Source organism: Alosa sapidissima, chromosome 20 (genome assembly GCF_018492685.1).
Source record: "Alosa sapidissima isolate fAloSap1 chromosome 20, fAloSap1.pri, whole genome shotgun sequence".
Lineage (NCBI taxonomy): Eukaryota > Metazoa > Chordata > Actinopteri > Clupeiformes > Clupeidae > Alosa > Alosa sapidissima.
Window position 1 is genome coordinate 25,384,772 of NC_055976.1, and position 13,038 is coordinate 25,397,809.

At 44.5% G+C, this 13,038-nt stretch overlaps 1 protein-coding gene across 1 annotated transcript in view; it reads left to right on the forward strand.

The window, feature by feature from the left end:
* LOC121695017 (catenin alpha-1-like) overlaps window positions 1-11,688 on the forward strand; it is a 99,509-nt gene extending 87,821 nt beyond the window's left edge. Inside the window, exons 14-15 of the mRNA XM_042075496.1 lie at window positions 7,371-7,505; window positions 9,105-11,688. Coding sequence (XP_041931430.1) covers window positions 7,371-7,505; window positions 9,105-9,392 — 423 coding nt within the window. The 3' untranslated portion in view covers window positions 9,393-11,688. The remainder of the gene's footprint in view (window positions 1-7,370; window positions 7,506-9,104) is intronic.
* The last annotated feature ends 1,350 nt before the right edge of the window (window positions 11,689-13,038 follow it).

The following is a 13,038-nucleotide window of genomic DNA, read 5'->3' on the forward strand; positions in this document are numbered from 1 at the left end:
TTTGTGCGTACACATTTTTTTGTGTATGTATTTCTTGGTGTAGATCTGTGTGTTTGAAAGCGATTGCACTCCATTTTGTGTGTGTGTGTGTGGCATGTGTGTGTGTGGCTATGCCTTTGAGGGAGTGCATGTGAGTATGGTGGAGATGGCTAATACCTGCTCTGCAGTGTGTGTGTGTGTGTGTGTGTGTGTGTGTGTGTGTGTGCGCGTGCGTGCATGTATGTCAGAGCTATGGTGCATATTCATTCTGCATGTGTGTAGCAGAGCATCCCTAGTTCAGAGATGCGATGATGCACTGCGAGTGTGCCTGCCTGCCTGCGTGTGGTGGGGCAGTTTGTGATGCTGGACTGGGGCCGCGGTCTCTTCCAGGTCACAGACGGTTCATCATCCTTCCTCCCCATGCCTCCCTGCCTCCAGCAGATGTGTTTTATGTCAGAACACTGCAAAGTCACGAGGGCCAAATTTGCTGACTGCCAGACTTTTTTTTTTTTTTAAATCTTTTTCTCTTTTTTTTCCCCCTCTCCCTCCCCCCATCCACTCTGTCTCTCTCTTTTATGTGTTATATTTTTTATTCTTATGCAAACTTGCCAGTGACTGGAGCGCTTCCAATCGTGCAATATTCCGACCCCTCGCGCCTGTGTGTGTGTGTGTGTGTGTGTGTGTGTGTGTGCGCGTGTGCGTGTGCGTGTGCGTGTGCGTGTGCGTGTGCGTGTGCGTGTGTGTGCGCGTGCGTGTGTGTGTGTTTCACGCGGGAGGTTAAAACGTCTCAAGTGGTTTCCAGCGGGTATGACATGGCTGAGAATGCCCACGCACGGCCCTGACCAACATCAAAGACCATTAGGATGCCTGTCCAAATGCGACGGTGGAGAAGGGGGTTTTATTTTTATTTAAACAAGTGCATCGTTTACCCACTGGTAATACAGACACACATGAATTCACATCGCCAATATACACAGCTCCAGTGTGTCAGTATCCCTCCTTGTAGTCCACAAAAAAAAGAACAAAAGACTACATTACCCAGGGGTCACCTCTCGCAGCCAAGTCGCGGCACATTAACATGCTGCGGTGTCAGTAAATATGGAAAGAAGGGGAATTGGCATTTCCCCCGTGTGATGTGTCCTGAAAGGTCAGCGTTCGCCAGTTCTCAGACCCATGGTGGTGCCGTCTCCGCCTCCACCTCCACTGGTCTCACCTTCTCTCTGCCCATTTGAAATGGAATGTGGCCAGCCAGATGACCTTTCCAATGATGAGGCCTGACCTTCGCGTTCGTGTTATGTGCAGTGGATATTTTTAAAAGTCCGTGCTTGTGAAACACACCTACTGTAGTTTTTTTAAGTCCGCATTTGTCTCCTGTTCTCAGTTCTTCATTGTTGGTGCACTTGTTTTTTTTGTTTGTTTTTTTTTTTAGTATATTTTCGTTGTTATACAAAAGGCAGTTTGTTTTTGTTTCCCCAGTGTGGGTGTTTTGCTCGGAAAAATGGGAACAATTTGTGCTTTGAACTCGGCATGTCGTAGCGGTGGGTCGCGTCGACAGAAGGAACGGGCTTGTGTAAGCACACACACACACACACACACGCGCGCCTGCCACTACTCCTCCAGCGTGTGAAGACACACAGTCCTCATAAATATGGACGAGCTGGAAGTTAGTCACACAATGGCGGTTAAGCGCCCATGTTTCAGATACTACACACGCCTGCTATGGTTGCACCACCAACCTGTGGCTGTTCGCAGGACCATTTTTAGACGCCGTGCAGGTGGGAATGCATAAAATATACACAAACAAACAAGCAAACAAAACAAACCTTCTTTAACCTCAGTAACCTTTGCACACTCTCCTCAGTGCTCCAGGAAAAGAAAACTCCCTTGTTGTACTTGCCTCTGCATTTTAAACGCATCAGGATGCTTCCTGACAGGCAGGGAGGGACGCCCATCTACCTCATTTCCCAATTTTAAGAGGCTTGGAGCTGACTAATCAAAGTGAACTGAGGATGACCTCCAGTTGGGTTCGTTCAGGTGACCAGGGCCAGACCCGCATTGAGGGGGGGGAGAGTGGGGTTGAACTGTTTGGGAACTGTACATCAGTACCAGGGCTTACGGATTTTTCAAAAGCAGCAGTTTTTTTGGGGGGCTGTGCTAGTCCACTTCATATTTAAATGATGAAGCGAGGCATTAGGATGCAGCTGCTGCTACAGTGGCCATTAGAACCGTCCTCACGTCGTAAACGCAACAGATAAGGGTCCTCTCAGGCAGCATGGCCTCATCCCACCCCAGCCTATATCTCCACGACAACCAACACTATGTAGACCGGGCTGCTCTCTCCTGGACAGGCTGGACAAGAAATGCTCCAGTTCTGGGTTAGAAAAGCGGAGGAGAGATTGTTTTCTGCATGTATACATTCTAGTCACCGTGTTTGCGTGCATGTGTTTGAACACTTTCTGTCTCTGGGTGAAGAACAAGTTCGGTGGTGTGTGTGTGTGTGTGTGTGTGTGTATGCTCTCTGTGCAAGTGTCACATGTTCCCTCCTACGTTGGGGGTTTAGGTGAAGCACACTCCAGCTCAGTCACTTGTTGGGGGTGTCTGTCTGTGTCTGTGTGTGTGTGTGTTTTGTATTCATATATGTAGGTGGTCTGGTTGAGGCAGTCTCATATCACATACAGTATGCAGTCGTGGTTTCTACAGTATCTCATGCCTTTATTCATGTGCATAGGTGCCGGTGTGTGTCGGGATGCGTGTGTGTGATTGTGTAACTGTCATGTATTCACACGTGTGTGTGTGTGTGTGTGTGTGTGTGTGTGTGTGTGTGTGTGTGTGTGCGTGTGTGTGTGCGCGCGCAGATCAGGATGGGCACACACATACACAGAGATGGTACACTGTGTATCCTGTGGTAGTGGGGCTGTGTTGTGGCCAGCAGCTGAGCAGGCACAAGCGGGGCTTTGAGAGCGGCGGCTGCGATCGGTCTGACACGCCGGTCCTGCAGCTGATTTGTATGCACAGTGGGTACCATCTTAGCACCGCTCTGTTTCTGCTGCGCGCTCGTTCTCCCTCTCCCTCTGCTGCACGCCTCACTCCCCTATGCCATTTTCCCCTTCTCTTTGCTCTCTCTCTCACACCATCTCTCTCTCTCTCTCTCTCTCTCTCTCTCTCTCTCTCTCTCTCTCTCTCTCTCTCTCTCTCTCTCTCTCTGCTCCCACACTGTATCCATGGCTTCCCCTCTGATCCTCTCTTTCTTTCCCTCCCTGTCTTTCTCTCTGCTTTTCTCTGTGCCACCCCCCCCCCCTCCCCTCCCTTCCTGTCGTTTTCTCTCTTTCTCTCTCCCTCTATCTTCCTCCCTCCCTCTCTTGAGGTGCTCTCCGTTAGACTGCCGTTGTCTGCAGAGTGCTTTTAGGCTGCGGGCTTGGGGTGTACAGTGCAGCAGCAGCTTAGCGGTGGGGTGTGTGTGTGTGTGTGTGTGTGTGTGTGTGTGTGTGTGTGTGTGTGGGAGAGGGGGGGGGGGGGGGCACTGATATAATTTAGAGGTTTATATTAATCACCGCGGGAGTGATGGCTTAGAATAGTGAAGCAGGGCAAGCAGACGATTCTCCGCCGCCGCTGTTGCCGCCGCTGCTGCTGTCCCTTTGTAATCTGGGGGCTGATGCCTCTGCCAAGAGTCTGGCCCTGCCCAGTCCTATCCCTACACCCCACCAACCCCTGCTGCGCCTCACACATCTTGGAGAGGAGAGCAGGCACAGAGCACCCGCCGTGCTGCCGAGCTGCACGGGAGGCCACAGCGTCTTATCCAAGATACCCCACAGAGGCAGTCGTGGCGCACGCTCCGTGGGATGATGATCCGCACCACAGGTCCCAGGGTGCCAAGCGGCACCCGTCCAAAAAACTGAAAGGCACTCCAAAAGCGGCTCTGCCAAGACCGGGTGGGGCAGAGTAATTGGTATTCCAATCAGCACCCATCTCCCGAGTGACTGGACGTTCAGGGCGGCTGCCAGTCCGCCATCCTGCCCGCCCGCGCGTCGCCCCTTCTGCCTTTCTAAGATCTATGTTCACCTGACCTTCTAACCCTCCCCCTCCCGCGCCTCGTGTCCCCTCGTCCCTTGAGCGCCCGGCTCACACATGATAGGAGAGCGAACCTGAAGGCAAGTAGACGAAATTTGCTATGGCAGGAGGCACTCGAGTGGGCACAAGGCTTTCTTTCTTTCTCTCTCTCTCTCTCTCGCTCTCTCTCTCTCTCTCTCTCTGCTCGAGCAGAGGTGTGACAATACGAGTGGTATGGAGTAACACTTACGACTACGTGCTCTGCTGCTGCGACTAGACTAGACGAGGCACGACGGAGTGACCGCCACTGCCTCGTCCTGGCCCGCCATTGCTGCCGCCCGCTGCTTAATAAAGCATGCTTAAGACGTCATGGCCCAGACTCCCCAATGTTCCGACACGTTAGCTTGCAGAACGGGCATGACCGTGTTACCTTTTTATCTATCTCCGGAAAGCCTGCTTTCTCCCCTCTGCTCACTCCGACCTCTGCACATCAGAGGGAAGAGGTGCCGGCTGAGGATAGGACTAAGAGCTGGAGTGCATAATAAGTGTTCAGGGACGATGGAAGGGTGGGTGGCAGAATATGTCAGGTATCTTAAAGTGTGTGTGGGGTGGGGGGGGGGATCGACTCAGAAGAAATTCCTAAAATCTGTATCAGTTGTCTTGGGGTAAAGATGCCTTTTGTGGTGGGCTTGGGAGGACAGAAATGAATGAACACAACTCAGAGCAATTAAGTCCAAAAGAAATGTTTAGTACCCTGCTGTCGTGTCTCACTGGTGTCCTCACATGGGGCGGATACTTCAGCGGTAGACACTTAAAACATTTTCCCTTTTCTTAAAAAGAGTATTTACTTTGGTTTGGCTCTCCACTGGAGCGTGATCGTCAGTCATAATTGAGCAGTGAGAGATTCATGAGTAGATTTTGATTGCGCCCACCGTAAACGCTGCTGGCAGATCTCAAGGGTGACATCTAATGATCTCTTCAGACGCCACATTTGTCGATGTCCCCTCAAAACAACTTTTGTCAAATTAATAGGGATTCCGAACTGCTTTTACTATTTTGTTTAGAAACAAGTGGTGAGTTTTATTTTTACAGTGCATGAAAATGCACTGTACTGTTCTTCCTAGGCTTCTTCTTATTCTTCTTCTTCTAACACATTTAATGCAGCTTCAACCGTTTAACCTAGAAACTTCATTCAAACTATGTTACATAGGTCTTATTTAGGACATGGGTGCTATGTATTTTTCAGCTTTGTAACTTTTATACTTTTTAAACTATTAATTAAAAACTAATCAAAATTTCCCCATTGACTTAACATTGCCCTTTATGACATCACAGCAATTAGAATCTTCTGCCAGGTGGCCAGGCCGCCAGGATCAACTGCCAGTCTCAGGCTTTAAGCATACAAACTGGCTAATAATAAAAGTCCTCACTACAATATTTCACTGTTAAACAATTTAACCCTTTAAACTACTGAACTTTTTAACTGTTCAGCCATTGTAACTGTTACTCGTCATCAACTATGACTCCTACCCACTGTAGCTAGTTAGCATGGTTAGCATCTTAGCATTGTTAACATTTTTAACAAAACTGCTAAAAATGATTAGCTAAATTAGCTAAGTAACATGGTTAGCATAGTAAGCATGTTAGCATAGTTAACATAACTGCTAAAAATGATTAGCTAGGTTAACTAAGTAACATGGTTAGCATAGTTAGCATGTTAACATTGTTAGCATGTTAGTTAGCATAGTTAGCATAACTGCTAAAAATGATTAGCGAAGTTAGCTTAGTCACATGGTTAACATGGTTAGCATTTTAACATTGTTAGCATGCTAGTTAGCATAGTAACTTGGTTAGCATTATTATCTTTGTTAACATAGTTAGCATAACTGCTAGCAAACATTAGAGCTATTCCAACTGTCAGTTATCGTCAACTATCTACCTAAATAATTTAACCATTTAAACTATCCACCTATTTAACTGTTCAGTCATTCCAACTATATTAAACCTCATCTACTTAGCAACCAATATAGTTTGTTTTTACTCTGTATGATATTTTACATCATATTTTCGCATTTTCATGCACTGCATTTCCTTCAGGAAATGCTTTTCTAGTTATTTTTATTTTATTTATTTATTTTAATGCCGGATACTTCTTTTTATCAGGATGGCATTTCCTATGTTGTTGCTGCTACATTGCAATAACACAATATATATATACACAGTCTAGTTTCCCCCTGCCCCAAAGCTGCTTTGTATCCGCATTTTCCACTATTTATGGTTTAAAATGCTGAAAGTGTAAAGTTTCTGTTGTGTTTTTCTTCCCTCTTTCCCAAATGTTTTATCTCAACAAGCCCTCTGTAAATGAAATAAAAGGCCAGCTTGGGAACTGGGTTAGTTTTTAAATTACATAAAACAACAGGAAAGAGAAAATACTCCCCCTGCAAGTCTCTTTTGCAGTGGTGGTTAAGTGCATTGGAGTCCTGCTGGGTATGCTTAGAGTGTGAGCGCTTCAAAATAAAATTTAAAAAAGGGAGGGGGGGTTGAAACCTCTAAGGAGGGACGGGACCAGTGAGGGGCCATTGAGTGATGTTAACAGTACTCGGCTTTACTAAACACCCTTGAATATGAGCACGTCATTATAATTTGAAAGGTCTCATGTTGACTTAAACTCTGGCGTGTGAAGACACCCCATACCCACCACCGCCTTCCCCCAGACGCGCGCACACACACACACACACACACACACACACACACACACACACACACACACACACACACACACACACACACACACACACACACACACACACATTCACCCCACTCCCCCACATCCACCCGACTCCCCCAGTTGTTAGTGTGTTCTTCATCTTAAGCGCTTCTTATGCTGTCAGCAAATCCTGTATCTCTCATTTGACTTGGGCAGTTTAAGCGAGTGGAGTCCATGCTCTCACTCTCTCTCTCTCGTCTCGTCGTACGTGTCTTTGAGGAATTTGTTGCGACGGTGAAAAATCCCTGGAGTCCTACAGATTTTTATTCGCCCTTTTAATTATAGAAGTTTGTCCAAGTTCTGTAATAATCCTCACCTGCTTTGATCTACTTCAAAAAGCATTGGAGCTCAGAGCCAAAACCTAAGAAGTCGTTGGAAGGGTGGGGGGTGGGGGAGAGGGGGAAAAAAAGTGATGAGTCATGACCAGTCTTTTTCTACATTATTTATATATCTCTTAAAAGCAGATTGATGGAAATGAAATTCCTCGCACGGTGTTGTAAATCTGTCCAATCAGGTCTTGACAGTGTCTCTCTCTCCCCTCCTACCTACCCCCCCCCCCCCCCCTCCTCCTCTCTAGTGTCCAGACTCTACTTGCAAGCAGGACCTGCTGGCCTACCTGCAGCGCATTGCCCTCTACTGCCACCAGCTTAACATCTGCAGCAAGGTCAAGGCTGAGGTGCAGAACCTGGGAGGAGAGCTCGTGGTCTCTGGGGTAAGTAGTCCGTACTCGGCGTGGATAAACCCACAACACCCGTCTCAGAAGCCAAGGGGATGCGGCTTGGATTTTGCATTTCTTATTCACGGACGCTGGAACTTGGGGTCGGATTCCACACACCGAAATTTCGCGTCGCTCTCATTGAGGTTGAATAGAGACGAAATTCACCCTGGTTGGGCGAAATGAGAGCGAATCGGCATCGCTACGGGTGTTTTGGAAGAGAAGGGTAGCCAAAGTGTAGCCTACAGAGCCCCTTGGCTTTGTGTTCGTGTGTAGAAGTCATCCATTGGAAATGAAGCTCACTGATTTAAATACAACTTACTGGTTGTGATGCGGCAGTTTTATAATATCTGTGACAACACTACTGGATTTGTTTTAGTCAAAAGTGTTTTCAAGCGCAACAGTAATATGTTTTGGCTAATTGGAAGCTAGTATGGAGTTAAGTCGAATGTTTATGCGCACTGAAACAAATATTTGTGTGTAGACACACTCATAACACATTTAAAGATGTACATCTATGTGTTCTCCATTTTATATACTCACATTTATGTGTGATTATAATCTGTTGTATAATCACAAACACGCACACACGCATGAACACACAGTTTGTGTTGTCACTTCACTCCATCACCTCCGTAATACGATTAGTCCTACCCCGTGTGTTGTTTTGCTTACTTCTCATTTCAAAGCAACTTAATCTCTCGCCGTGTTTTTCGTGTAAAGTCTTGGATGTGTCTGCCGCTCTTTAATAGCCCATGTAATCTCTCCTCATTAACCTCTTAATGTATTCCCCATGCCGTGTAAAATCTGTAGCGTTTTTGCTACCCTTGTTTTTTCATCTCACTCTGAAACAATACCAGGGAAAACAGTCGACATGCTCTCTTTCCACAGGGGTGGTATCACCCTCTCTCTCCCTCTCTTTCTCCCTCTCTCTCGCCCTCTCTTTCTCCCTCTCTTTCTCCCTCTCTTTCTCGCTCTCTCTCTGGCACTCATAAATTACAGTGTGCCAAAGGATATTTACCTCTTCTGCTGTATTTTTAGAAAGTGGTCTAGGCTGCCTCTCTGAGTACAAACACAGGTTCGTGCGTTTTTTTTTTTTTTTTTTTGTTTACTTCGTCGTCATTGTCTTTGTCGTTATTTTGATCTGTGCAAAAGAAAATAATGACTTCTCATTGTTATTGGCCTGGAGTGTGGGAAGCTCTGTTCTACCCTCTCCATGTCAATAAGGTCTGCAAGGCCATAAAACGGGGCAGATTAAATGAGTTCTGGTGCCCATGGCCTGACCTTTTGTGCACACTTGCCGGCACTCCTGAGGCCGACCAATGGCACGTTTCCTAATTTCATTTATTTTTATTTTATTATTATTATTATTATTATTATTATTATTATTATTATTATTATTATTATTTGTTTGAGGAGAAGATCATGAATCCGACGCCTCACCTTTTTGTCTATAAGCATGACCTTCTCCAGAGAGCGTTATAGATTAATAGGCGTGAAAATGTCTCTCCCGTGTTTTAAACTGTTCACCTTTCTCTCTCCCCCCATGACCTCTTATCTCCTCTCCTCCTACCCCCCCCCCCCCCCCCTTCACAGCTGGATAGTGCCATGTCCCTGATCCAGGCGGCCAAGAATCTGATGAACAGCGTGGTGTCTACGGTGAAGGCGTCCTACGTGGCCTCCACCAAGTACCAGAGGCAGCAGGGCATGCAGAACCTCAACATGCCCGCCGTATCCTGGAAGATGAAAGCCCCCGAGAAGAAGCCACTGGTCAAGCGCGAGAAGGAGGACAACCAGACCAACAAGGTGCGCCGCTCCTCGCACAAGAAGCACATCAACCCCGTGCAGGCCCTCAGCGAGTTCAAAGCCATGGATAGCATCTAAGGGGGGAGGTACAAAAGGGGAGCCTGTTGGCTGTGTGGGGGGTTAGAATGACGCGTGTATTCACCACTCTAATGTATGTTGCTCTCAGCGTAGATGTTGGGATTTGTTTTGTTTTGATTTTTTTCTTTTTTTTAATATATATATAGGGGATGCATATATGCTTTTGAAAGCATTCATTTAGCTTAGAAAGTTGCTGAGTTATTCCCCTAAAAATGTGTATATTTATTCACTCTGAAATCCTTCTGCTATACTCAATCTGTAAATGAAACTCTCCTCAATGAAAGCAATAAGGAAATGGCAACTGGACTAAGGGCATTTTATGGTATTAAGAGGGGAAAGGAGGGTCTTTATGGACCTTCAGATCAAGATTCTTCTTTCATGCATCTCTAAGTGTTTTATAATCTAGTGTGTGTGTGTGTGTTTAAGAATTATATTTGAGGTGCTCTTTTTATATTGCCTTTAGAAACTTTATTTGATATGGCACCATCTAGTCTCTGATCTAATTTGTGGTATTAAATGTCATGCCTATGCAAGCTCTAAGCTGCCTTATGCGCTCTCAAGCAATAATAAGTGTAGTTATGTTGTAGAGTGTGTGAGGCCTTTTAGGGAACAGTTATTTCTTTTTACTTTTTTTAGCGCTCAGACCAAAGTGCTTTTTTCCATAATGTTCTCTGAAATCTAATTAACTTTTGATATATTCATACTTGGGTGTGTTTGTTTGAGAGCTAACATCTATTTTATAACATGCCAAAAAATAAAAGTAAAATAACCACAGGGCTCTGGATTTGTTAACTTTCTAGTCTGACTAATTTGTTTAATCTAATCTGACTTCATTTGTCAATTTAACTGTATTCATTGATTGCAGTTTAGCTGGTGCACAATATAGGTTATAGCGAACACACATTGATTGCAGTTTAGCTGGTGCACAATATAGGTTATAGCAAACACACATTCCTCAGTGCTGGAAAAGAGAGAACACACCATTTATCCAGGTTTTCCATTGTGTTTTAAGGAGTGAATAAGTGATCCCCTGTATGGCTGCAGGATACCCCCCGTTCCTATACATAGACTTGGATACATCCCCCTAAACTCGATTCTAATGCTTACTTGTGGCCTCCATCAGCCACTTTGACTGCATTAATTAGTGTTCTTATCTTGACAAGGGCATCATGGGAAGTGTAGTCCTGGAATCCTGTCCTTCAATGGCCAAGACTAGCCCAATAGACCTGTAGTCAGGACTTCTGCTGTCTTCCACCCAACCCACTTTTGTTCTATTCCCTATGCAGTCAAGCACCATTGAACGCAAATGAGAGCAGCCACCCTACACATCCTAAACGATCTGCCAAACCATGAGATCAATATTCCCCCGTGTCAGTCCCACGGGACAACTGCAGTGGCAGCGCTCGTACTGTAACAGGCAGATCTAAAACACATTCCCCCTCTCTGCCGAACGGTTTGATTCCTCTCGTTTCTTTTTTTATGTCATTCAGACGTCGCTTTCTTTAAAGAAATATAACTTTTTATGTACTTTCATTACTTTCATTGTTCTTTTTGCAAGATTGTTCCTGTAGGGATCCCTGCTTGATTGAGCTGTTCACAGAAGTGTGGATCTTTTTTTTTTTTTTTTTTTTTTTTTTTTGTAATGCAAAGTCAAGGAGTTTAGTGTAGCTGGGCCCGTGAGGGAGATGCTTTTTTTTTTTACACTCAACTCCAATGCAGTGGGTGTTGTGCAGTCACCGAGTTGTTCCAACATTCAGACAAGCCATGCGTGCGTCATGTGTATGCACGGATGTGCACGCACCGGAGGCCTTTGAAGCAACGCTACTCAGAAGCCCAGGTTGCAGCCTTGTTTTGAATGTCTATAAACAATTAAGAGGGCAGGTCAATGGAGAACCCATGACAGATGGTCTGAAGGCTGTTTTTTTTTTTGTTTTTGTTTTTTTGCTTTGTTTTCCTTGTGTTTTTGCCTTCTATTTGGATTTGTGTGGTTTTTTTTTTTTTTTTTTTTTTGTTTTTTGTCTCATTATTCAATCATGTCCTGTGTCCTATTGGCTCCTCATACCCTGTTCTGAAAGTCACTAAGTTCATTTCTCATTTATTTTTTATTGTTTTTTTTTTTTTGTTTGTTTGTTTTCACTGACTGCTGTGGTGATCTCTACATAAAGAGGAGTACTTGTTGTAAGTTAAGAGCTTTCTGTAATAGTTTGATTGGGATTTGACTAAATACTGCACACTTTTTACAATTACATGTATTTTCTTTATGTAAAAAAAAGAAATAAAAAACACTAAAATGGAACAAATGACTATTAATCTTGTATGTGTAGGACTTCACCTCAGGCAGAGTGTGTGTGTGTGTGTAAGAGGAGGGAGAGAGAGGGTGTATGTTGGTTAATCAGTAATTTTCGCTAAATATAGTTTCAGGGTGTTTCACGGATGGAGGGTATTAAGCTAAAAGTGTGTTATCTTTCCTTGCTCATTTGTATGTTGATGTTTTAGTTTAATTCATAGTCTGCGTGCGATGTATTAGCCTGTGGTTGAGGTTCTTTTTTTAATGCTCCTCTAATTGGATTTTATACACTCCCATGTTTTTTGTCCTTCCTGGCAACAGACTTCAGCAGCATCTTCTCAAGACGTACAATTTCCAGACTGAATGATGCACACACTCAACACTTTTGACACATTACTCATAGCTCTCCTCTTGCACTGACCTTTCTCCCGAGATACCAGTGGTTTAAAATAGAAAGGAGCTGTGGAACGCACAAGAGACAGACAGACAGAGAGAGAGAGAGCAAACTAAGTGTAAGAGCGAACTGGGAGCTGTGGAGGATTCGACATCAGTCTTAGCAATCAGGATGGCATGCATGCTCATGTGTAGAATGTGAGATTTGATGTTGGAGTTAGAACTGTGCAATTTCAGATCCTTTTTAAGATCCAAAGGTGTCTTTCGGGCTTACACTTCACATGAATCTAGTGTGAGCTAGAAAGAGTACTCCTAAAAGTTTTTGAACTATTTTTATCATCTGACGCCACATGCTCCAGGTGTATTTATGTTCAGACCACCCCTGTATAACACTGAATCATCCTCATACTTTATTTTTAGAACATGAGTCATTGAATGGGGAAAAAGGATCTGCATTATCAAATCTGATGATTGGTTTCAAGTGCTCTTAACCTCATGTGTTGGTGCATTCAATTGAAACCTGTTCATGCCTTGAAGATAGAAAGCTTCCTGACTGAAAGCATGCCAATTTAGAAAATCATTTCGCACAGATTTGAGAGTGCAAACGCTGTTTTTCATTCAGTTTGATTTCTTTTCAACTCCCAACATCTCAGCCAAGCCTGATATTTGGATGAGTTTTTTTTTTACCCTTGTTTATTTATTTTAGTTAGAACATAAGTCTTTGCAATACATGTTTTGCCTACTCAGAACGGTAATATACTTGTGGACAATTAAAATGGGTATCAAATTAACATTATTACTGCTGAAAAACGTCAGAGCACAGTAAACTGCTGTCATGCCCCATCATGGATGACAAATTATGAACAATGTCTGGTATTATGGCTCACAACCTTAACCTTATTTATCAGTGCACTTAAGTGACCGTAATGTGTCAAGTCCATGTGTGTGCAAGTGTTCATGAAGCCA